This window comes from Pagrus major, chromosome 3, assembly GCF_040436345.1.
Source record: "Pagrus major chromosome 3, Pma_NU_1.0".
Taxonomy (NCBI): domain Eukaryota; kingdom Metazoa; phylum Chordata; class Actinopteri; order Spariformes; family Sparidae; genus Pagrus; species Pagrus major.
The window spans coordinates 532,049-555,268 of record NC_133217.1 but is presented as its reverse complement, the minus strand read 5'-3'; the positions used below and the strand labels follow the sequence as shown (position 1 = coordinate 555,268).

The following is a 23,220-nucleotide window of genomic DNA, read 5'->3' as shown; positions in this document are numbered from 1 at the left end:
ACCCTCCTCTCTGTAAGGAACACACACACACACACACACACACAGTCGACAAACGATTTCAAAGAACACTTTTGTCTGTGATTGGATGGTTTGAAGATACACGGACTCTGATTGGTTGTTTACTTTTCTCTGAACAAATGAAACGGAAGCGTCACCGTTGCAAATCAATAAATCAATAAAAACACACCAGACGAAGCAAAAATTAGGAAAATATTTCCACAACTTTTATGGCTTTACAAGGATGTTAAATTGGACATGAGTTTCACCGAGGGGACATTTATTTCATCTTTTAAGATTTTTTTTACAGGAATTTCGTAAACAACAAAACAAACAAGCATTTTTTTTAAAAACAAATAAATCATGAAAAGAAATAAAAACCCCACAAACCCTCTCAAAACGGTTTACAGTGTATCGATCGGTTATTTACAATGAGGGCAGTTTCTCTTTAAGGCTGCTCGTCTCGTTTTCTAACAGATAATCGTGTCTCGTTCAGGACGACAAAGATGAAGAAGTCTTATTAAAACATTCTGTGCTGCGAGTCGTCCTGAACTGGAGACGCACATATATGTTGAAAACGACACGTTGTTTTTAGCATCGTCCACGACTCAACTCAGGGTGGAAATGCACAAACTGAAAAAACACTAAAAAGCTAATGAGATTTTGAATGTGTGATCTGCAGACCAGCTATGATCTTCAGCTCCAGTTATCAAGGTTTATATTCTAAACAAAATAAATACTTTTCTCACTGGAGATCAGTGCATGTTGAAGTCTGAGATCACACACAACCACGAACCACACGAACAAAACAAAAACAAATCATCAACTAGCTCAAAGCGCAGGATAAATTATCTGTGGCTCGATGACAAAATACCCCCAAAAAACATGTGTGATCCGGTGAAAGCTGAACTTCAAATAATACAAAAAGTGGTTTGTTTTCTTTGATAGTTATGAAGATAACATCCAGGTGTATTATTAACCTGCAACAACTATAATTTAGATCAACTTCAATCCAATTGTGGTAGAAACGGTTAGCACCGCCCTGCAGCTCACCAGACTTTCCCTCCAAAACCTGCAGAACAAACAAACTCCTTCCCGCACTTTTCTTCCCGTCTTGTTTTCTGTCTTCCTCACCTTCACCTCGCTGACTCGTCCCTGCGTGTTGAATCTCGTCCAGACCTCCTCCTCTTTTCTACTCTCATGCATTTCCACAGACGTCAGCGTAGAATGATTTAAACAAACATTATGGAGCATAAAGAAGGGGAGGATGAAGATAGAAGGAGAACGGCTTTGTGTATCTTTTTCTTTTGGATTTATGTGCGCAGATATTACAGCCTGACACTTTACAGCTGGAAAATAAACTTGTCAGTGGCGGACAAACTATTAAAAATGTTTTAATCTAACTGGACCGAAGGGACATCTGCAGACGTCTACATGCTGTTTAATGGGCTCAACAGATGTGCTAACTAGCCCGCAAACTGACGTTAGCTGTGCACTTTAGCTAAGCTAAGCTAAGGATCAGGACAAGACTTGCAGTCATGTTTATGAACGTTCTCAGTCATCCAGGTTGTTCAATATCTGGACTTTCTTGAGTTTCTTAAAACCTTAAGAAAGTCCGGTTGCCTCCGTGTAGCACTTAGATAGGAGAAGGAGACTTTAGCATGAAGCTAATATGCCGCGCAGCCAGTGGTCACTTCTGGTATCGCAGCGGATCTGTTTCCCTATAGATCGCCTTTATAAAAGAGACGTCTTTAAAACTGTTGATGCGACACCTCGAACTGCAAACAGTTTCAATTATCACTCTCTCTATTCTGAATTTTTGATTCACACAGTTTTATATTATTTTAAAACATTTCTTGAGCCAAGAACAGACATTTAAAAAACACTGACCAGGAAGTAAACCACGAAGCTAGATACATTTTTACGTATGCGCCAGGCGAGCATCTTTGGGTTTACGATCTAGTCCTGTTATCAAAGTATCATAATAATAATATCTGACGTTCACACTTTCAAGGCTTTAGAAGCGTTAGCTTAGAGGGCTAAACAATAATAATAGTGTCAGTAGAAGTGTTTTAGTAGTGGCTGTGTTCCCACATCATTAGCCAGTTCAGCTAACTAGTAATCTTAATAAATGAATAAATGACACGCCAACGAGTAACTTTAAAAAAAAAAAAAAAGAGGATTAGCGTCACGCTACCATCAGTAAAACATCAGATAGTGTAAGGTATCATAGATATATCAAAGGTGTTGTTCAGACGCTGCGGCTCTTTTCGCTCGGTGCTGCTGATTGGCTCAGTGCGACTTCTATGCCAATGATGCAACGATGATGTCACTACATAGACGGAGCAGTGTCCTGTCAGATCAATGAAAACAGTGGAACGATGTGCTCGTGTTGTGCTTCAGTTTTAAAATCAGTTTCAAACTAATTGATCATTAAAAAGCGTCAAAAAAGCTCAAATAAAATGTATTTATATCATTATTATTATTATTAGCATTATTTATTAGCATATTAGCATTAAAAAGGGTTTTTTTTCTCACTTTGTTTTGGCCCATATAAATAAAGTTGTTATTAACCTACAGTTTATTTTTATTGTTATATTGAGACTTATTGTTTTGCATCATTGTTTACTTAATGACGCCATGATCCTGATCTGATCCCAAAACAAAACGGTATCATATTAATTAAAAACGACCTAATTAATCTTGTTTTGATGTTTCGAGCTTGAAGCTCAGAGGATTCAAACGTTTGTGTTGCTTATTGTAAAAAGACAAAAGAAACATGAAGGAAAGCAGCAGGAGCGGAAAGAAAAGAGAGAATCTCTAACGAGGTTTTGTAATAAAAGAGAATCTAACAGTGGGCTCGACAGGTGCGCTGGAAGGACTTCTCACAGCGGTGAGCACCAGAGAAACTGAGGTATTTTGGATCAATAACACTGTCAAGTACAGAGAAGCATCTGAAAGTTGATTTTGAAACCCTTCGCTGCACTTGACTAGACTAACTCCACCCACCTGGCACAGACCGGGAGATAAATCAAACCACAGGAACGTTTTTCAGATATTATTGTAGCCAGAGTCGTGAATGTCGACGTGTGTGGCCTCTGTGATCACCCAGCCATCACACTCATCCAGTATTCATGTGTGTGTGTGTGTGTGTGTGTGTGTGTGTGTCCTCCTCAGGTTTCCAGCAGGATAAAGAGAGTCACTCATCGTAACCGTCCGTCCATCAGCTGCAGTCCAGGAAACGTCTCTGATCGCAGTGTTTCTTGGTGTTTTCAGTTTCCTGCAGGAAGCAGCGAGCCGGACAAAAGGTGAAGGAAGACGTTTGTTGACAAGCTGAGAGAGGAGGAGACGATCCAGTGACGGTGGACGAGTGAAAAAAAATGTTTTAAAAAAAAAGGAAGTTAAAATCAGAATAACGGGGAGATATCCAGCGATAAAATCCAAACTCTGACGTCCAAATCAAGTTTCCATCGTCCTCATCAGCCAGAGAGAGAGAGAGAGAGAGAGAGAGAGAGAGAGACAGAGAGAGAGAGAGAGAGAGAGAGAGAGAGAGAGAGAGAGAGAGAGAGAGAGGGATGATGGGAAAGCTGGTTTGGGGCGAGGGCTTCACAGGAAACCAGCGGGATCCAAATGGCCGCTCCTTCCAGCTGCACAGATGGATCATGGGAAACAAAATGGTCGGATGTTTGGGCCGACGTCTCCTACAGAGAGAAAGAAGGAAATGTTTCATTCACACCTGCTCCCTCTCTGTCAGTGTCTCTCCTCTCATTTCTTTATTATATTATATTATATTATATTATATTATGTTATATTATATTATATTATATTATATTATATTATGTTATATTATGTTATATTATATTATATTATATTATATTATGTTATATTATGTTATATTATATTATATTATGTTATGTTATGACAGTGTGACCTCTCAGCCACACTCAGGATAAATAAAGCTGTAGTTTTCAGAAACCTGTTCGAGGCTTCGCTCGTTCTGTTTTCTTTATTTTTCAGTCTCGTCTGTCGTCTCGTGTCGAAACATCAAAGAACCACAAACACACACATTTCCTTAAAAACACCTGAAAGGCTGCAGGTGAAGCTTCAAGCTGCTGCAGGGCTCAGACACACACACACACACACACACACACGCACAGACACACACACACACACACACGCACAGACACACACACACACACACACACACACACACACACACACAGACCGGCTCTGTGCAGCTCCACTTTAAATCAACAGTCTTATCTCAAAGCCTCACACACTCATACACACAGACACACACACACGTTAAACACATAAAGATACTTAAACACACACACACACACAGCGCTATGACCCTGCTTCTACACATGAACGCACACACCCGCAAGGCTTTGTTTGCTCGACCAAGTGGAGACAGCCTTGGTAGCTACTGTTTCAACACACACACACACACACACACAAACACACACACCAGATCATTCAGGGACATCCAGACCAGATTAATAAACGTGTTTCTGATCTTTCTTGTATTAATATCTTAAATAATATATTATCTAATTAATATGTTTAAAAGATCTACTAATAACTTCCAAATCTACTGAGCTCAGTGCCTCTTAAAGCCTCAGCTGACACAACATTTGTATTTTTATGCAGATGAAGACCAGCGGTGATGGATCGATACATCAAATTTGGATCCAGTCAGACTTAAAGCTCGGTCCGTAAGTTTATTCTAACATCATTCTGTTCCTGTGTGTGTGTCGGTCAGTTTCTTACCAGCAGTGTTCAGGAGCGTCTTTAGTACGGTGACTCGACCCTGAAACAGAAAACAGAAAACAGTGATTAGAGCAGCAGAGTGACGAGCTCGCTCTGAAACATCACCATCGACGCCTCTTTGTGAAAACAGATGACCTTCATGCAGTCTGTGATATCAGCCAGAGGTACATGTTTAGGGTTCAGATGGTACGAACACTCAGAATAAACAAGATTAAATATATAAACTGAGATAAACGCAAAAGAAAAAAGAAGATATAAAATGTTCTGACGTGTTTTCGTTGAAGGACGGACGGAGCTTTAAGTTCAGCGGCACCGAGCGGCACCGTGTCTGAGGCTGCTCCGACATGTTTATCTGACAGCATCTCTATATCCTTGACACACTTTCAGGATGATGTCATCTCATCTCATCACACACACAAACACACACACACACACACACAAACACACACACACGTGTTGGTGCGGATTCTCAGTGTCGGGGGTTGAAACCACAGAAGAAGAAGGTGAAAGGTCTCGACTCTGAAGTATGAAGACGGAGCTGAAAGCTGCTCAGAGGGACAAAGAAGCTGCTGCAGGTTTGAAACTAAAACGTTCATCTGTCAGTTTTCTGGTCGGGTTTTATAAAACAGAAATTCAGCTCCTGGAAACCCAACAAACTTATTGCTTTGGTTTTAACTTCAATGACTTGATTAAAGCAAACGTCACTGAATATGAATAATGCTTTCGTCAAAGTCTTAAAGTATCTGATAATAAATGTACTTAAGTATCAAAAGTACTAGTAAAAGTAAATTATACATATTTACATGTGTGTATTTACTGATTGCCAATACAATAAACAGGACCAACATTTAAAAATGTGTTACTCTGATGCAGCATGTAATCTGCAAAGTAACTAGTAACTAAACTCATCAAGTAAATGTAATCCAGAATAAAATAAAGTATTAACCTTCCAAATGTAGTGGATACTCAACTCAAGTAACTCAGAATTGTACTTCACTGTACTTGAGTAATGTGAGTGTGTACTTAGTTACATTCCATCACTGACTGATTAAACTGTTTGAGCTGTCGGGTCATTTCTGTGTCGTGGCCTCACCGAGGGAGTCGGGGAGCGGCGACAGAGTAAACATCAGCCTGTAAAATACATTTCTGTTGAGTCACACAGAAACTGATAAGAGAGAAAACATCAGGGCTCGAACATTCACAACGAGGAGAAGACGAAGAGTTCAGCGGATATTAAATATTAAAGTTCAACGGTCAGCGTCGCTGCGAGAAGTCAAAGGTCAGACGCACAGAGAGGTGAGAAATCAGATAACGTGGAGGTTAAAGAGAGACGAAGACGCAGCGACACAAACGTGAGCAGAGGAAGACGAGTGCAGACATGACAGTGACATTCCTGCCATTCTCCGAGCGCCGGCCTCGCCCTCGTTAGACCAACAAAAGAAATCTCCCATTAGGAAACAAAGGTCGGCTCATTGTGAGGAACACGACCAGGTGCTTATGAAAAGATGCTTCAGAGGTCAAAGGTCATCGGAGGGGTTCGCCTTTGTGTCTCATACAGACAGACTGAGCAGCTTTCACCTGTTTCTGAGCAACTGAAACATCTTTTTTAGTCACTTAATCACACGTACAGTCACTTTATCATCTATTCATCCTGGTCTCATTCTGTTGTTTTTAATACAAAAAGATATTTTCCAGTTTTTCCAGAGAAAATCCAGTAATTTTGTCCTCCGGACCCCAAAATATCGTGCACTGTTCCCTCTGTACTGCCTCTGCTGAAGCCTCTCTAAGCTAACGCTACGCTAACAGTTCAAACAGCTGAGCTACAGTTTCTGCCGCCAGTGAAGGTGGAGACTCTGGGACTGAGGTCACCGTCACTGCTTTACATTTCAGCCAATGAGAAAGCCATTAACAGCGGGCGCACACCTTAATACGAGGGTTACATACGTAACTATGGTTCTATGAAACACGTCAGGGAAAACTGATGTTAATAGAGATTTGCTCTGAGTGCATCAGACAAAAACAAATTTTCTACCTTCCAAGTTTATAACCCTGTTACATAACCCACTGCACATGCTCATTAGTGTTTCCCCCACTGGCCCCGCCCACATGTTCCCACTCGGCCAATGACTTTAAAGGGCAGCTCCACCTCACAGGTCTCAGGTACTCAGGTACTGCTGCGTGAATGAAAAGAAAGTAGTATAAAGCTGTTTGTGGCTCCAGAGCAAGCTGTCACTGTCAAGTGATGTCACTGTTGCACTGTGGGTAATGTAGGCTCCAGGTGTTGAAGAGTGAGTGGAATAAAAAGGTGATATCTCTGGTTCTGCTCTGTCTATAATAAGTCAAACATGGGTTTACGTTACCCACAATGCAACTTGGAGACAATTTATCATGTGCAGTACTACTCCCCAAGACCTGTCAACACACTTGAGTCACCCTTTAAGTTGGGATTAAAGGGGCACTGCGTAGTTTTGGAGAAGAAATTCAAACTCAGAATTTTTTGTATTATTAATGAGGTAATAATACAAACTTTTCTCCATAAGTGAATAAACAAGCTGTTCTCAGAGGAAAGGAAATATTTTAATTTCTGAATCTAAAATGAACCACAAACAACGGCAGCATGTCACGAGTAGATCCGTCTGCACTGCTGTGGATGAAAACCATCTGCTGCTGCACTCCTGCAGCTAATAAAGCTCGTGGTAGATGTGGAGCCGGCAAAAAAATAAATTCCTGAATATCCAACGTGTAATTATGACTGAGGGGTGTGACGTGAACGGGTTTTTCCCCGTTGGCAGCTTGTTTTTTTAAAGACGAAGGATTTTGAATCGATCGATCTGACTGGTTTTACATCAAATGTTCTGCTACTGAAAGAAATGTGTGTATTCTAGTTTTGTCTCCAAATCTTTCTCAGCTCATCTAACTGGTTTTAAACAGATAAATAATAAAATTAAAATATATGAAAATACCCACACACTTGACACAATACAGATGTATCTCAGCAGCCATGTTCATATACAGCAGCTCCCTCTAATTATGTAAAAATAAAGCTTTTATCTCCAGAGTCAGTTCATCAGATTACACAGCAGCAAGTTAATTACAGACTGAAGGCTCGTTAAGTTTGTGCTTAACGTATAGAGTAATGTGATCCAGGACTGACTCCCCTCCAGCTGCTAACAAACAGGCAACTTTTTACATCAAACTAAATTTGAGAAGTTGTGCAATCTGATACAATATTTCATTTTTCCCCCTGAGGGACATTTTGTTCCTGCTCAGATTCGCTGCATGTCAAACCTACAGTTTGCATACAGTGAACGAGACACAGACACAGTATTTGTATGTACATACTGGTTTTGTGATTGAGAAACGGTGAGCTCAGTGCCAAGATTAACAAGAGAGAGCTGAAGACATACACCTCTGCTGCACACCGCTGTTATAGGATAGATTTATCAGATTTACTTCAAAAAGTACAAAAGCGATATCAAGGTGAAGCAAATAAAATCGCTGGTCCAGTCGACAACTGCAACGTGACGAGGTTCTGCAAGAAGCTTCGTTTTAAGAGGAGATGAACTAAAAAGGTTGAACAGTAGAGCGGCAGCTGGCCGGTCAGGAGGGACCGCAACCGCCGAAGAGGGCGGTGTGTTTACTGGGGAAACCGTTAGTAGCAACGCAGCGAAGCACCAGAGGAGACGCCGGAAAATGCGATGTTACCAACGGACCAATCAGAGTCGCTGCATGAGTCAAGCTTTAGTTATCATCCCATGCTATGTTAATGTAGGGATTTTTAAAAGTACTGTTTATTATTTCTTGTGGTTAACAGATAAATTCATTGTTTAGTTTCTTTTCTATACAACAAATAGTTCCAACTAAGCGAGCTCATCACTAAAAGTATTACTCTGCCATCTCAGAAAAAGTGACGGCGACAAACTCAGTGGAAATTACAGCCTTTGATGTTAAATCCTTGACCCTGAAATTCATAGTTTGACCAAAAAAAATATCTAATCAAGTCTGCTTTAAGATTAAAATACAGACTTTGTTCATTTAAAAACAAAAACTAAATAAAACGTATGTATAAAGTTCAGTTCTCGCTGGACAAGACGCTGAATGAACACAGGAAACAGCTGAGAGCCACTCAGCATCCACTGGGATGAGGTCAAAGGTCATCGACCAGGAGAAAAGATCGAGGACGACACCAGAGAGTTCGCATCCACACCCACAAACAACCTGTTATCATGTGACCTAAAATCCACACCTGGATGACACAATAACACCTGAGTCATTTACTGACAGAAGACCAAGAGATCCGACTGAAAGCAGCAGCAGGCGAGACTCCGGGACGGCTACTCAACCACCGTTTCCTCTGCGAGTGCCTGGACATTTGAGCTCAGATCGTTCTGTCACATAAATATTAATGAGGGATCAGTTTACCAGCTGCTCCACACTTCCTGTCAACTAAACACCGCAACACCCAATCAGAGAGGAGGAGGAGGAGGCGGGGTCTGCCTGCCTGTGACTGACAGCAGAGAGAAGGAATGAAGCCGGACTGTTTTCAGAAATACCGAAACTCAAGGCCGAGACCAACGAGCGTGTGTGTGTGTGTGTGTGTGTGTGTGTGTGTGTGTGTGTGTGTGTGTGTGCATGTGTGTGTGTGGGACTGAAAACATATAGACTCAGATATTATGATCACGAAAATAGTCTATTTGAGACTTGGATCACAGCAGACGAGCTGTTTATTACATTTTAAATCTCCAGCTGCTTCAGTTGTTTAGCAGAATGCTGCAACTCTGTTTTGCTGTGAAGCTCCAGAAATGTTTTGTTCACTACAAAACTTTGCTTGACTTGATTTTACTTATTGAGTGAACTGTTCCTTAAAGTTTCTCCCGCACTTCACAACAACTTGCCGGCTGTTTACTGATGCTATCAGGTAATTCCTGTCATGAACCCCTCGAGGTTTCCTCGTCATGTTTGCTGCAGGTGGTTTTACTGTGTTTCTGTCTGCACCTGCAGCTCAATCTGCTGATTCCTCTCTTATTTAAAGTTCATACAGGCTCCTGTTGATTATCAGAGGACTGAATCTTTATTTTGATCCCTGAACACACGTCTGTGTCTCTCTCTCATGCTCCCACATAGCAGGTGTGTTATGTTACCTGCAGAGAACCGGTTCTAGTGTGAGACCTTCAGGACAAGGACATTGTTGTGCAGTGAGGTCATTTTCCCTTTTAAAGATGTGTTTCAGATCAGTTTCACCGACGTGCTTCAGGATTCATTTTGTTCCCACACACTCACTCACTCAAACCCTCAAAAAATTAATGAACAAGATCGACTCCAGCGGGCGTGAAGTAAACAGCTTTATGTGCCGCCTTCTGACAGTTATGAAAATAATCCATTCATTCATCTTCGGTGGTTCAAGACGCTGATAGCTGCCGACCTGTGCAGGTGGCTTTTGGAAAAAAGCAAGCAAAATTGACCTTCTACCTTTCGACCGAGCCTCCGGCAGCTGAAAATAACTATTGTTCCAAAATGTTTAATAACTTCTGAACCGCAAATCCTGTTCACAGGCTTTAAAAACTCACGTAAAGAGAAGTTTCTCAGTCTTTCAGTGGTATCACATGTCGTTGCACCGTCATTACACCGTCATGTTCTGCAGCATTTATTCAATTACACCTGATTTTAACTGAAAAACCGCAGAGGATGATATTATAATAACGGCTGTAGAAATCAGATGTATGCAAAAATTCATATGCAAGTCTAAAACATGAAAGTTCATCTTTTTTAAATAAAAAAAAAAAAAAACCTGCTGTGGTTCTGTCTGAATTCACAGTAAAGAAAGACTTGAACGGTGGTTTTGTTTTTGTTTTTTTAAATCTGTTAAATTCATCCATTCTCAGACAAAGCAAATGTAAAATTTGGACTTCAAATGGGTCGGACTGAAACTTCAGGTTCTCCTGAACATGATGATGTAGGACACTTACTGCTGACTGAGTGAAGAGGGGAGGAAACACACAACAGATACCGGAGAGTCATCCATCTGCTATCAGCACCATTAATGGCCTCTCTCTCCACTCCTCTGACGTCCGGACATCCGAGTGTGTGTTTGTGTGTGTTTGTGTGTTTGTGTGTGTGTTTGTGTGTGTGTGCAGGTTGTTGCACATAAACATCTTAATGTCTGGAGAAGGCTGCAGGTCAGAAATACAGTCTACCTTCTTTATCTTTCCATCTCTTGACTGACTTCTTTGATTTTATCTTCCAGTCTCAAGACGCTGCTCTGTTTCTGTTTCTGTTTCTGTAAACATCCACACTCCTCTGTCGTCCTCTCGGCATTTAATCTTCTCTAAATATCTAAAATTAATCCCGAACTGTCACCTTCGACTGTCAAAGAAACAGATCGCAGTCTGAGACTCCTTCACCTCCATCGATAACACAAACATTGAGTCTGACAGCAGGACAAAAACCTGCTGTCATCACTGTTGACACCTACAACAGTGATGAAGTTAAAATGACAGAGGGGCAGACGAGTCAGTCATGCTGAGGCCCCCGGGGGCCCGAGAGGGGCTCTACACCTGAACACCACCTCTACCTGAAGCATCAGGTGATCATCCGGCTGCGACAGCTCTGCATGACTGACTGTCAAAGGAGAAGTCAGAGGGGGAGGGGAGGGATGTTTGGTCCCTCTAAAGACAACCCGCTTTACTAAAGGATGTTTCCTAAACATCATCGGACCAGAAAAAAGAAGCCGAGTTTCAACTGTTTGAAATATATAAAGAGGATATGGATTCAGTGAAGCTGCTGAATTAGAGGAAGGAGATCCAACCGCTGCTGAGCGCGAATTAAATGAAAACGGGAAGTGAGAGGACAATGATGATGGAGAAGGGAAATCAGTCACCCTAAAGACAAACATCTCTGGATTGCTTTACTGTCTGCGACTGTCAAAGCTGCAAACTCTCAAATTGCCAAAGTCAGGAATGTGTCGGCCTGTCGGAGCTTCGCCTGTCACTGACTCATGTGTTTGTTCTTTGTTTCTGGACGCGGCTTCCTGCTGTGATCCTCAGCGTGTTGAAACCGACAGGATGTGGCGCAGGGTTGCATCACTGCGGCTGATTGGGAAGAACGTGTCGTTCAGGTGTGAAGAGACGTGATCTGCTGCAGCTCGTCTCACTCTGTTTCTGTGTAATGTCTTCATCAGGAATTATGTTTCATCATTTACCTTCATGAGAGTTAAAGTTTTATACAACAGAGCCAAATTATTTCAATGCCAAGGCTGAAATATGAGATACTCAATCTATGTGGGTGTGTAGGATCTTCTTGTTACAGCTTATTGTGACACGAAGGGTTTTGGTCTCAAGTCTAAAGTCTGTTTAACAAAATAAAACCTCATCATGGAGAAAAAATGGGGAATACTGAAGACAACGTGAATCTACACTTTCATGACAACTGATCCATCTTCTGATGAAGATCATCATGATGATCAAAAGCTGCAGAACAAATACAAAAGGACGAAGTGAGGTTGTTTCGTCAGCTGCTGCTCAGGTGCAGATCCTGAACCACAGACGAGAGGAGAGCTCAGAGATTACATCTTAACTTCTGGTATTAAAAAGTGGATTTATCTTCACTCCTGTTTATCAACCTGACTGCAGCAGTGATCCGGAGCAGTGAAATGTACTTTACTTCATGAACGTAACGTTACAGAGAGGAGAGGGGAAGAAGAAGAGACACCGACACACCCTCAGTGGGTGCTGTTGCTCGCTAGTTTACTGCTAATGAATAAAAATCTGACGTGACAAGGTTACGTTTGAAAGTTTTCTTCATGTTATCTTTCGTCTCTCTCTCTCTGTCTCTCTCCTGAAGTTACAGCGACAGGTGACCAGATGAAACGCACAACACATATAGAACGAAATCTAGTTGTTTTTAGACATTTTAATGCAGAAATCTAATATATTAAATCTTTAAGTCGAGAGTGTTCCTACTAAGTGAGTGGAAAAGTTGGTGTTGACTGTCAGATTTGATGTCAAACACACTTTCCAACCCTCAATTACGCTGTCGGAAAAAGAAGATTTTCCACTGAGACTCTCTCTCTGCTCAGGCCTGTCAGTCTGAATCTGAACGATGTGGATTCACTTCTAAAAGTCAGAAATACTCAAAAAAAAAAAAAAAAAAAAAAGCTTTTCTGAAGGTGGACATGTTGAAAACAATTGCACCAGTGTGACAGTTACCGTTGCAATGCTGCTGAAGGGCGTGGCAGCTCTACAGAGTGTGTGTGTGTGTGTGTGTGTGTGTGTGTGTTTAATGTGTGTGTGTGTACGTTAGCCTAACATGTTGCAAGACGTCAAGGCGTGAGAGGAATGAAAAGAATTTCCTCGAAGGTCGTGAAATGGCAGACGTGATACATACAGACACAAAAGAGGACAGATACTGTATGCCACACACACACACACACACACACACACACACACACTCAAACACACACACACACACACACAAACACACACACACAGAGAAATATTTTGTGTGTTTTGGTGATGGAAGAACAAACCAGAAGACTTATAACACAACTCTCTCCTTGGACAAAAGTATGTGGACACTGCAGGGTCCTATATCTGAGATGTCCCTGCGATTTTTACACAATCACGTTCTTCCAACTCTGAACAAAGTTTGTGTTTGTCTCTCTTCCCGTTCAAACGTGACCAAGCAGCTCAAAATAGAAACAGTTTTATCCCATAAATGTGGAGAAAGGCCGCCCCAGAATGTTTGAGTGTCCACATACATTTGGCCATGTAGTAGGGCTGCACAATATTGGAAAAACCTGCCATCGCAATATCTTGTTTTCCGCAATATATATCACAACACCTGCACAACACAACCGCTCCAACGGTTCTCGTTCTGTTCTGGGATCCACCAGATCAATGCACATGAAGACTCTGAGCTCTGAGTACTTACGGTACTTTCTGTCGGCACCAGATGATTAAACCGATGGCGGCACCGAGAGCGATGAGGACGGCGATGACGATTCCAGCGATGGCTCCGTCTGAGAGACCATCCAGAGCTCCTTCCTCTGTCAACAACAACAACAACAAGAGTTGTAATAATTCAAGTCATGACTCATCTGGGGAACTGCAGACATATTCTGAATATTTATGTTATTTAATTATTGCTCATATATTTACTTGCACCTTCATGTCAGTACATGACTCAGTCTGACTGTAAACATAGTTTGGTGAGTAACTTCTGTGGAAGTGACTCTGATACTGTAAACGCCCACACACACAGCACATACGTTTGATTGTAAAGATTTCACAGTACTGAAGAGCCACATTCCTCCACGATCTAATCACGAGAAGAAAAAACACCAACGCTGCCGCTGCTCGTTAGACTGACAATAAAACTGGATCACAGAAACTGAAAATTAACTTATTTTTCTAATCAAGAAGCAGAAGCAACAAGATTCTTACACTGATGGGTCGTTGTACTGCCCACACCTACAGCCGACACGGGACAGTACACTCCAGGCCACAGACGTGGATCTTACCTTTGACAGACAGGAAGTGGGAAGAAACGGACTTCTTGCCAGTGACGGCGTTGTTCGCCTCGCACGTGTACGTTCCAGAGTTTTTGTATTTCGCCTCCTCGATGACGTACTCGGCCGTCTTGACGTCCGTCAATGTTCCGTTAAACTTCCAGGTGAAGTTGGCGGGCGGGACGGAGGCAGCGGCGCACGTGAGCGTCACCTTGTCGTTCACTTCTACGGCGCTGTCGCCCTTCACATCCACCGGTTCTGGACCGTCTGGAGATAAAAACAGAGAGAGATAGTTTATCATTCTGGTCAAGGATGAAGAGAAACTAGAAGGAAGTCTCTCCTCTGTTTGACAATAAACAATCAAACATGCAGCGTCAGTTAACGTCTGTTTACCCAATAATTATCTTGTCATACATGTTTTATTTGAGGTTAAAGACATTTTATGGTCTTCTGAATGAGTTCTGGTTATAAAAATGAATCAGCGCCAGGACAAATACACCCTCGTAAAAGCCTGGCGATGTAAAACCATAAAACCACTGTGACAAACACTCACAGTTGACCACCATCTTGTAGGAGGCCTGTTGTTTGTTGACCGGGTTGCTGAGCTGACACATGTACACTCCGTTGTCCTCCTTCTGCAGCATGCTGATCATCAGGGAGCTCAGGTCGGCGGCGAACACCAGGCGCGGGCTGGCAGCCAGGGGCTTGCCGTCCTTCAGCCAGGTCGTGGTCATCACGTTGCCGGCCGCCGCCATGCAGCTGATGTTTGCGGAGCTGTTGCCGGCGATGAGGACCGCCGTCGGGCCGGTGACTTTAATGCCGGTGATCGGGTCTGTAAACATTCAGGGGAGAAAGAGAGAGAGAGGTTTTGTATTTGTTGATGATGTAAAAGTCAGTCACAAGAGTCACATTAATAACACAGAATGCTAAAACTTGAAGCAGACGAGTCCTGCCTGATCAGACCGAGCACGGAGGAGAAGGTCATTATTACTGTGGTTTAGGAGGAAATATCAAGTGTTTCTCAAACTGTCCTGAGAAGAATAGATGTGTTGTTTTAATATTAAAACAACTTGTATGTAAATTTAAACATTACTGTTTGAATTAGCTGTAGCCGACGTCATCTGCGTAACATCAGTACGCTGATGTTGATTGTTGTCGTGGTTTTACTGTAGCAACAGGGATTTTATAAAAACGCGAACAGGAAGTGGAAATTAGCGCCCAATGGCAGGCTGAGGATGTCCTACTGCAGGTCAATCTCCTGAAACACAGGACACATCTCCCATCATGCAACTGGGTAGTGTCTTTAATTAGAGGCCCCATGACATCACCGGGGGACCAGAAATCCCAGAAAAAATTGCGATAAATGATTTTCTTTTAATCATTTTCAGACCATTTTATGCCACCGATTCAAAGAGCATTGAGCTTTTGATTTTGAAAAACACTCCGACGTTTGAATAAATAAAACTTAAAGTCAAACCACACAACAAATAAAAACAGACTCGCTGACTCTGATAGCAAGAAAGGAAACTGAAATAAAAAAAATGAAAGCTCACTTTCTGCTTATTGAATCAAGAATCTACTTTAAAACCAAACGAAGGACTGAAATCAAACAAATGTTGTGATTCACCAAAATAAAATGTTCACGTCAGCTCCTCCTGCTGCTGCTCTCTGTTATCACCCAGAGAGAAGAAACGCTGAAACTCTTCAGGGCAAAATGTAAGACCATCCTCCCACCCAGCAGGTTTCGCTTTCACACACACACACACACACACACACACACACACACACACACACACACACACACAGACTTGTAACCCACATCCTCCCAACAAGTAGAAAATTCCTGTGCTGTTAGAAGCAGCACGGTTTCATGTTCTCTGTGTTACACAACATTTCTACACCTCACAGGTTAAACTCTGAATACGAACATGTAACGGCCTCCTGACTCCAAGATCCCAAATTGATTTGAACAGACGTTATTCACACCCTCCAGCTTATAGCTTACGGCTACAATGAAGATTCCTGCTTAAAAAAGGGTTTAAATAACGTCTTTTCGGATCAGTTTGTGATCTCGGGGCTTCTGCAGACTGTGATCACAGCAGACGAGCTGTATGGAGACATCTGATGTTTAAATCATCTCCAGCTGCTTCAGGTGTTCAGCAGAATGCTGCAACTCTGTTTTACTGTGAAGCTCCAGAAATGTTTTGTGGACGACGAGACTTCACCTGACTTTATATCAACATGGAGGGAGGAGATGATGACTGGGTTCATATTTTTGGTTGAACTGTTCCTTTAAAAAACGTTGACCTGATGATGGCACTTTATTTTCTTTTCAGGACAAGTTTTTTTTTTTTAAAACGAGAAGCGACTCCAAAGCAGTGAAGGAGTCAAAAGTCTAAAAAACAAAAAGAAGCAAGAAAATGTGCTCGTTAACACTCAAACCGCAGCGTCTGGTCACTCACCCATCACGGAGAAGGAAACGACAGGAGAGGAGATGGTCATTAGAGTTTTGGCGTTCGTGGCCCTGCACGTGTATTCTCCCGTTGTCTTCCCAAGTCTGTGTTTTTCAATCGTTTCCAGAGTCAGGACGGGACCTCCGGCCTCCATCATCGTGTTGTTGTGGTACCAGGCGAAGGTGGCGGGCGGGCTGGAGACGGCTGCGCAGGACAGGCTGAAGTTGGAGCCAGTTTGGACGAACGGGGGAGGGTTCGGAGGAGTGATGCTGACTTGTCCTGGTCCATCTGTGGAGGAAGAAATACATGTCAGCAGCTGTCTCTTTACGTTAAGAGGACTGAGTTTGATTCGTTTAAAAAGGACTTCATGTGAAAACACCCCGAGTATCTGCTGATAACGAGTCCGATTGGAGACTTAAAGTTACCTGAACATTGAGTTTCTACTTAATTGTCAAAATTGTTTTAGTCTTTCTCTTACATTTAACAAATAAACTCCATTTTTTCACTTTTTTAGAATCCTTCCAAAGAGGCAAAATGTTGTAAAACATCATCATCCATATCTACTCAAGTACTCAAGTAACTGTACTTAAAGGTGCGACGTATCACCAGAGTGAAGGCTAACTGCTGCTAAATTTAGCTGCTGTTAGCTAGTTAGCACAGTTAGCCGTGCAGCTAGCAGTCCTATAATATTACAACAAAAACACATGCCAGGGCTAGCGTGTTAGCATGCTAACTTCAGTAACATCTTTGACGTAAACTTGAAACTCTTGTTTCTTCTTCTGTTGTTTAGTTTTTTTTGGACAATTTCAAACAAACATTTTACTCAAACGTTTGAGCAGTTTTGAGGTACTCAGAGACAAATATTGTACTTTTTACTCCACTACCAAAGTAATATTTTAACATACTATCTTTACTTTTACTTGAGTTTGACCTCTGGATACTTTCCACAACACTTGTTGTCGCTCAGTGTATTTAATGATGAGCAGATTCTCCCGACATGAAGCCGCCCAGAGCTGCAGCTGTGAGTCTGGATTAATTGATAACCGGGTTGAGCAGCGGTCGGTTTGGTTTCACTGCCTCAGGTGAGTCATGGGGGAAGGAGTGGAAGTGTGGGCTGCAGTGTACACAGTGCGGTTTGAGTGTAAACACACACTGCAGGAGTCACATGACCACAGGCTGCTCAGCTCCACCTGAACGTTTCAGGAATCTGACTTAAAGTCTTTACAGAAAAGTCAAAGTGAGTCAGGAGACGACGTGATTTAGAGAAAGAAGCCCAGTGAAACCATCTCTGACAGACGAGCTGCTGGGGAGGCGACAGCGACTGACTCATGTGTGACCTTTTGTTGTCCAACAGGTGTGGAGCTCATTAAATAAAACAGCCTTTCAAACAATGTACGAGTCAGAGCGAAAAGAAAACTGTCACGAAGGTGGAAGACTCTGCTGAAAGGTCGTCTCAGTGTGACAGTAATAAGATGAACTATGACATTTAACAGGAACCGCCCAGGGTCAGGAACTAATCATTAAATTAATTAGTAACTAAGCTACTGGCTGAAAAAAAGTATTTGTGTGTTGTGTTTTTGTGCAGGTTGTGTTCTCCTCTGTCGCTGCTCATGCTGAGACGCATCCACGACAGACACGGCATCCACTTTTACACACAGCAGCTCGAGAACAAATCAAAAATGTAATTAAAAAGGTATCAACTTCAGCCTCTGAGCCACAACAATAAATTACTTTCACCACAAATAACGTCCTCCGATCAAAGAATTAATTATCTGAAAATAAAAATAAATAAAGGTGTTTTAGTAACTATTAAACAGAAATAATGAGGATATGTCCTGACTTGTGTTAGCCTCACTGCTGAAAACATATTACATGCATAAATGTTGACATTGTGAGCTTTTTTATTGAGCGGCCAGTCAGCGCACTGTGTTCTAGTGTGTCTCGGGCTTTTATTGTGAAAGGTATATAAACAGAAAGAGTCCGTCTGGTATTTACTCGGTATTCTCACCAGGACAGGTGGGTGTTTTTCAGGACGTAGCAGAGCATCTGAGTGTTTGACCACATCTATGTGAATGGAAACAGATACTCTGCCTTGTGAGATCGTTTGGGTGGTTTCTGCAGTACTCACAGTAGACGGTGAGGTTGAAGGGGGCGCTCTTCTCCGTCTCCAGTTTGTTGGCAGCTGTGCAGTAGATCGGACCGACCAGGTCCGTCCTGAGGACACCTGTGATGGTCAACGTACTGGAACTTTCCTCCTGTGATTCAATCCAAAGCACAAAATACAGAAGATTTACATTAATTAACAGAATTAATACTTTTTTTTTTTTTAAATGAATACTTAAAAGTTTATTTTCAGTATTTCTCATCAAAACACTTTGTGTGTCGTGTGTTCCTGGTTTTTTTTAATGGAAAGATTATATCACACGCTAACTTGCATATCTGCGTCGTGAGAGCAAAACTATTTTCATAATGTTCATGCAAAAGTAAAACCGGACAACTGTCTCTAACTGGAATAAATGAATGAATGAATCCATCAATCAATGAAAATCTGCATTATGAATCATTTAATTATCTCTTGATTAAATCCATTTAAATGCATAAATTCAGGATTTAAAATAAAGACAAATGAATCTCCCTCCGTCTGAACCGACCTCTTTGAGCGTGAGCCGCTTGCCGTCGGCCACGATGGGCGCGGTGCCGTTGGTCCAGGTGAACTTGAGGAAGGAGCCTTTAGCAGAGCAGGTCAGAACCACGGTGCTGTTGTGCTCGATCGCCTCGGCCAGGCTGGACTTGATGGCCACATCGGACACCGGCTCTGCGGGGAGAACGAGGGAGGAAGTTTTTACACGAGGAACAAATGAATGAACTGTTGAATGATTTGAATGTGGGAGGAAGAAATGAGGTCATTATTATTCCTCATCCTCATCTGTGAAGAAACACAAGAAAACACAACTCCTTTCACAAACTCGTACGTGAAGTATAAAAACACTATTTGCTTCTTAGGACCTGAAAACAAAATCTGATTTTTATTTTTCAGTTTTTTGTTTTTTTTAAATCAAACTGAGCTTAATCATTCAATCATCCTACATTAGTTCAGTTATCCAGCAGAAATAAGAAAACAACAAAGACTGAACAGGCAAAAAGTCAAATCTGAATGACTCTTCAGGTATTTCAGGGCGGATTCTTCCATCAGGATTAAAGGTATAAACACTTTTGTTAAAGAAATCCTCCAAGAAATGAGCCGTTAAGGTTATCATGATTAAAAACGTGGGGGTGGACAATTCACCGAGCAGCTCGCCTCGGGCCCGACCTTACTCTAAAATCAACATGTGAATGGAGTGAATGAAGATGGCAGAGAAATCGCAGCGACTCGACCTGCTGGACTCGTTCTCAGTAATCCTGCAGCTCCGTTTCTAAATGTGCCGTCTGTTTATTGATGATTGGGCAACTGTAGGTGTGTGTGAACAATGTGAAGGAGTGGTAACCCGTTCCTACAGCAGAGCAACAGACAGGAGCTCAGCCAGTAACTTCAACACAATCTCCTTTAAAGATCATTTTCCTCAGATAAACTTTGTTCACTGTCTGAACTGAACTGCCTGCAGGGACGGGAAGGATCCACTCGACAGGAAGAGACGAGGGAATCAAAACAAACATGGACGCTCTGAGTCTTTGGAAAAATCAGAGGTCCACCCGTCCTCTCCTCCAGAACAAGTTCAGATACGTGTGTAAAAACAGACTCTGGTAAAACTAGAAGTACTGACTGAACTTCTTTACTCCAGTAAAAGTAACAGGGAAGTTTTTCTGTTTCAGTGCACAAAAAATTGAATTTTTTACTCCCTCGTATTGGCACCTGCCCCAAAAACCAAGTATCGGTCGGGCTCTAATAGTCACATGAACCACATTCACACAGCAGCCATTTTCCTCTGACATCACACACTCAGGGTGGGAAGGTCCAGTGTGGTACTGTTGTGTTTCAGGTCATTTAAACTGAGACAGATTCTGGAGCTGCAGACTTAGTCATTGTTCTCTGCGGGTTCAAACAAGAGTCCTCGGTTTTGCAAAAGTCAACAGGCCTTTGTAAACACAGGGTGTGTGTGTGTGTGTTTTAAATCTTTGATCAACAGCTTTACAGTGTGACACCGTTAACGAGCAGCTCGCTGACGAGTCACTTACAGTATCTGTGCCTCGCCCCTACAGGAGACCAGCAGTGCCTGAGATCATCAGATCACGACCGATTCATTCGCCTCATTGTCACCAAAGTAGATACCAGACCGAAATCAACAATGTTAGACAGACTTTTTCCCAGTGGTCACTCTCGAATAGTCTCCCAATATATTTTCCCAACAGAGAGCTGCAGCGATGATGTCATTTTGCAGCTATCCCTGAAGTTAGCATCGCCCTGGTTCCCTCCACCATAAACCTAGGGGATTTTTAAAATTGGGTTTCGGATTTTAGCACAAAATAATCTCTATTTCTGATCCTTCCAGGTTCTGTTCATCCAGATAATCTCCACAGATGAACTCCACTCTGTGATGTTTGAAGTGTAAATTAAATGTGTAGCAGTAAGACTTTGAGACGAGGGAACCAGATGTGCTAACATGCTAACATGCTAACTGATTTCTGTGTTTTAGGACTCATTACGACACCGTTATAAAAGACACGTCTGCAAAAAGTTCAACTGTGACTCTATTTTTTATTAACTTTTGATCCATGGAGGTTTATATTTGCAAAACTCTGATGTCATCACGATGTAAAGTCTGTGGGCGGGGCCAGCTGGAGAAAAAACTACTGCACCAATCAGAGGGGCGCACGCCCAGGAAGTAAAGGAGGTGAACACCACTCCATACCACTGGTGCATTTTAGTGGATCATCTCTGCTGGAGACAATCTTTGATGAGGTCATCAGCACACACACACACACACACACACACACACACACTGAGCGCTCAGTGTGTGTAAAGTACAGTATCCATAAACATCAGAGTGTCAGAAGCTGCTGGTTTCTTCTGTTTTTCTGAATCAGACTTTAAATTTAAAAAAAGCTTTTTATTAAAAAGTAAAAACTCACTCGACTGTACAGTGACGTCACAGTAACAGAAAAGTGCTTAAACTGTGTAAAAAAAAAAAAAAAAAAATTCAGGAAAGTCGCATCACTTTTCCTCCGCCAAAGAATATAGTCCTGCAGAGGGGGGCTACGCTGGTCGGTTGCTAAGCGACGCATGAACTGCCCTCCGCAGGTTGAGCGGCGGCGGAGGGATACGTGCGCACTCGTAACAGGTGTGGCTCGCGCCTTCGCGCTGCACCAAACTGCGTTAGAAAATCTCGTAATTATACGTGTGAGCGTCTCAGAGAAACGCTGTGAGCACGAAACATCATCTGAAGCGCTTGTTTCTGGATTTATAGGAGCTGCTGATCAATTCGGCGCAGATAAAGTCCAAGAAGCGGTTTACACTCACTTAAAAAAAAGGCCTAATGTTGTTTTTAAATGACTGCTTAAGCCCTCAGACACGTTAAAACTTTGTATTTTTAAAGTTCAGATAGAGTTTACATTCAGCAACATATTTAATTAAACCAATTTACAATCTACATCGTTAGGACGCGCTGTTCAATTCGGCACATGTGTAACCCGATTCAAGACAGAACTTAAATCTCCAGGAGACACACTTTGCGATCATTACTGGGAGAAACGACTCACCCAGAACTCGGAGCTTTATCTCCGCGGCTTTGGTCGAGAGGTCGCTGAATGTGACGGAGATGCTGTAGTCCCCGCTGTCTGTGGGCTTCAGGGGCCCCACGGTCAGGTCCCCCTTGGTCTGGTTGATCCACACCCTCCCCTGGTAGGGCTCGCTCACTTTGAAGGTCCCCTGACCCACGGTGACGATCGGGTCCAGCTCGGCCCCGTCGCTGTAGCTCCAGGTCATCACCATGAACTCCGGGTTCTTCAGCAGAGTCTGTAAAGTCACATTTCTCCCCACGATCGCGTCCACCGGACCCTCCGGCAGGATTTCATCCTGCCCGACACAGGATCCTGAGGAGAGGGGGAGCAGGGAGGACAGGTGAGACGGAGGTGCAGTGAAGGGATCAGAAAAACAGCCTCTAAAGAAAAGTTTCCCCCAGAAAATAAACTATTTCTAACATCCAGACAGTCTCCACCCGTCAAGCGAGGAAGGAAACGCACATTAAACACTAAAGAAATTAAAAGTCATATAAATCCCAGTTCAATCTGCAGCTTCATCATCAACAAACTGAGCTTTTCTCGCTGTTTAATTCTGCTCACCTGTTAAATAAAGCAGAAACAGAAGCGTCTTCACGGAGAGCAGATCCATCCCGGACGGTTCAAGTGTTTCCAGCAGGGACGAGAGACGAAAATGCGGCGGTACCTGCTGCTTTTACAGGGACACACCCAGACAAGGTGAACACACACACACACACACACACACACACCCTAAACACACTCCCCCTGCCTGTCTACTCCCCACACACACGTCATCCG

The 23,220-nt window shown here is 42.6% G+C and overlaps 1 protein-coding gene across 1 annotated transcript; it reads right to left on the bottom strand.

The window, feature by feature from the left end:
* Window positions 1–202: 202 nt before the first annotated feature.
* LOC140993971 (cell adhesion molecule CEACAM5) lies at window positions 203–23,069 on the bottom strand. Its single transcript, XM_073463529.1, has 10 exons — window positions 23,005–23,069; window positions 22,423–22,755; window positions 19,380–19,543; window positions 18,857–18,983; window positions 16,738–17,016; window positions 14,829–15,107; window positions 14,288–14,542; window positions 13,699–13,813; window positions 4,771–4,810; window positions 203–3,698 (listed from the first exon to the last, which is right to left on the bottom strand). Exons 1-9 carry the CDS (start codon window positions 23,051–23,053, stop codon window positions 4,792–4,794), a joined length of 1,620 nt encoding a protein of 539 aa, XP_073319630.1. The 5' UTR covers window positions 23,054–23,069; the 3' UTR covers window positions 203–3,698; window positions 4,771–4,791.
* Window positions 23,070–23,220: the final 151 nt, after the last annotated feature.

Bases quoted from the DNA above. Each gene is read 5' to 3' on its own strand.
- LOC140993971 (XM_073463529.1), bottom strand. From the start codon at position 23,053: ATGGATCTGCTCTCCGTGAAGACGCTTCTGTTTCTGCTTTATTTAACA. The intron at 19,544-22,422 runs GTGAGTCGTTTC...TTCTCCCCGCAG, and splicing joins GATAAAGCTCCGAGTTCTGG to AGCCGGTGTCCGATGTGGCC. The intron at 15,108-16,737 runs GTGAGTGACCAG...GAATGTTTACAG, and splicing joins CGTTTCCTTCTCCGTGATGG to ACCCGATCACCGGCATTAAA.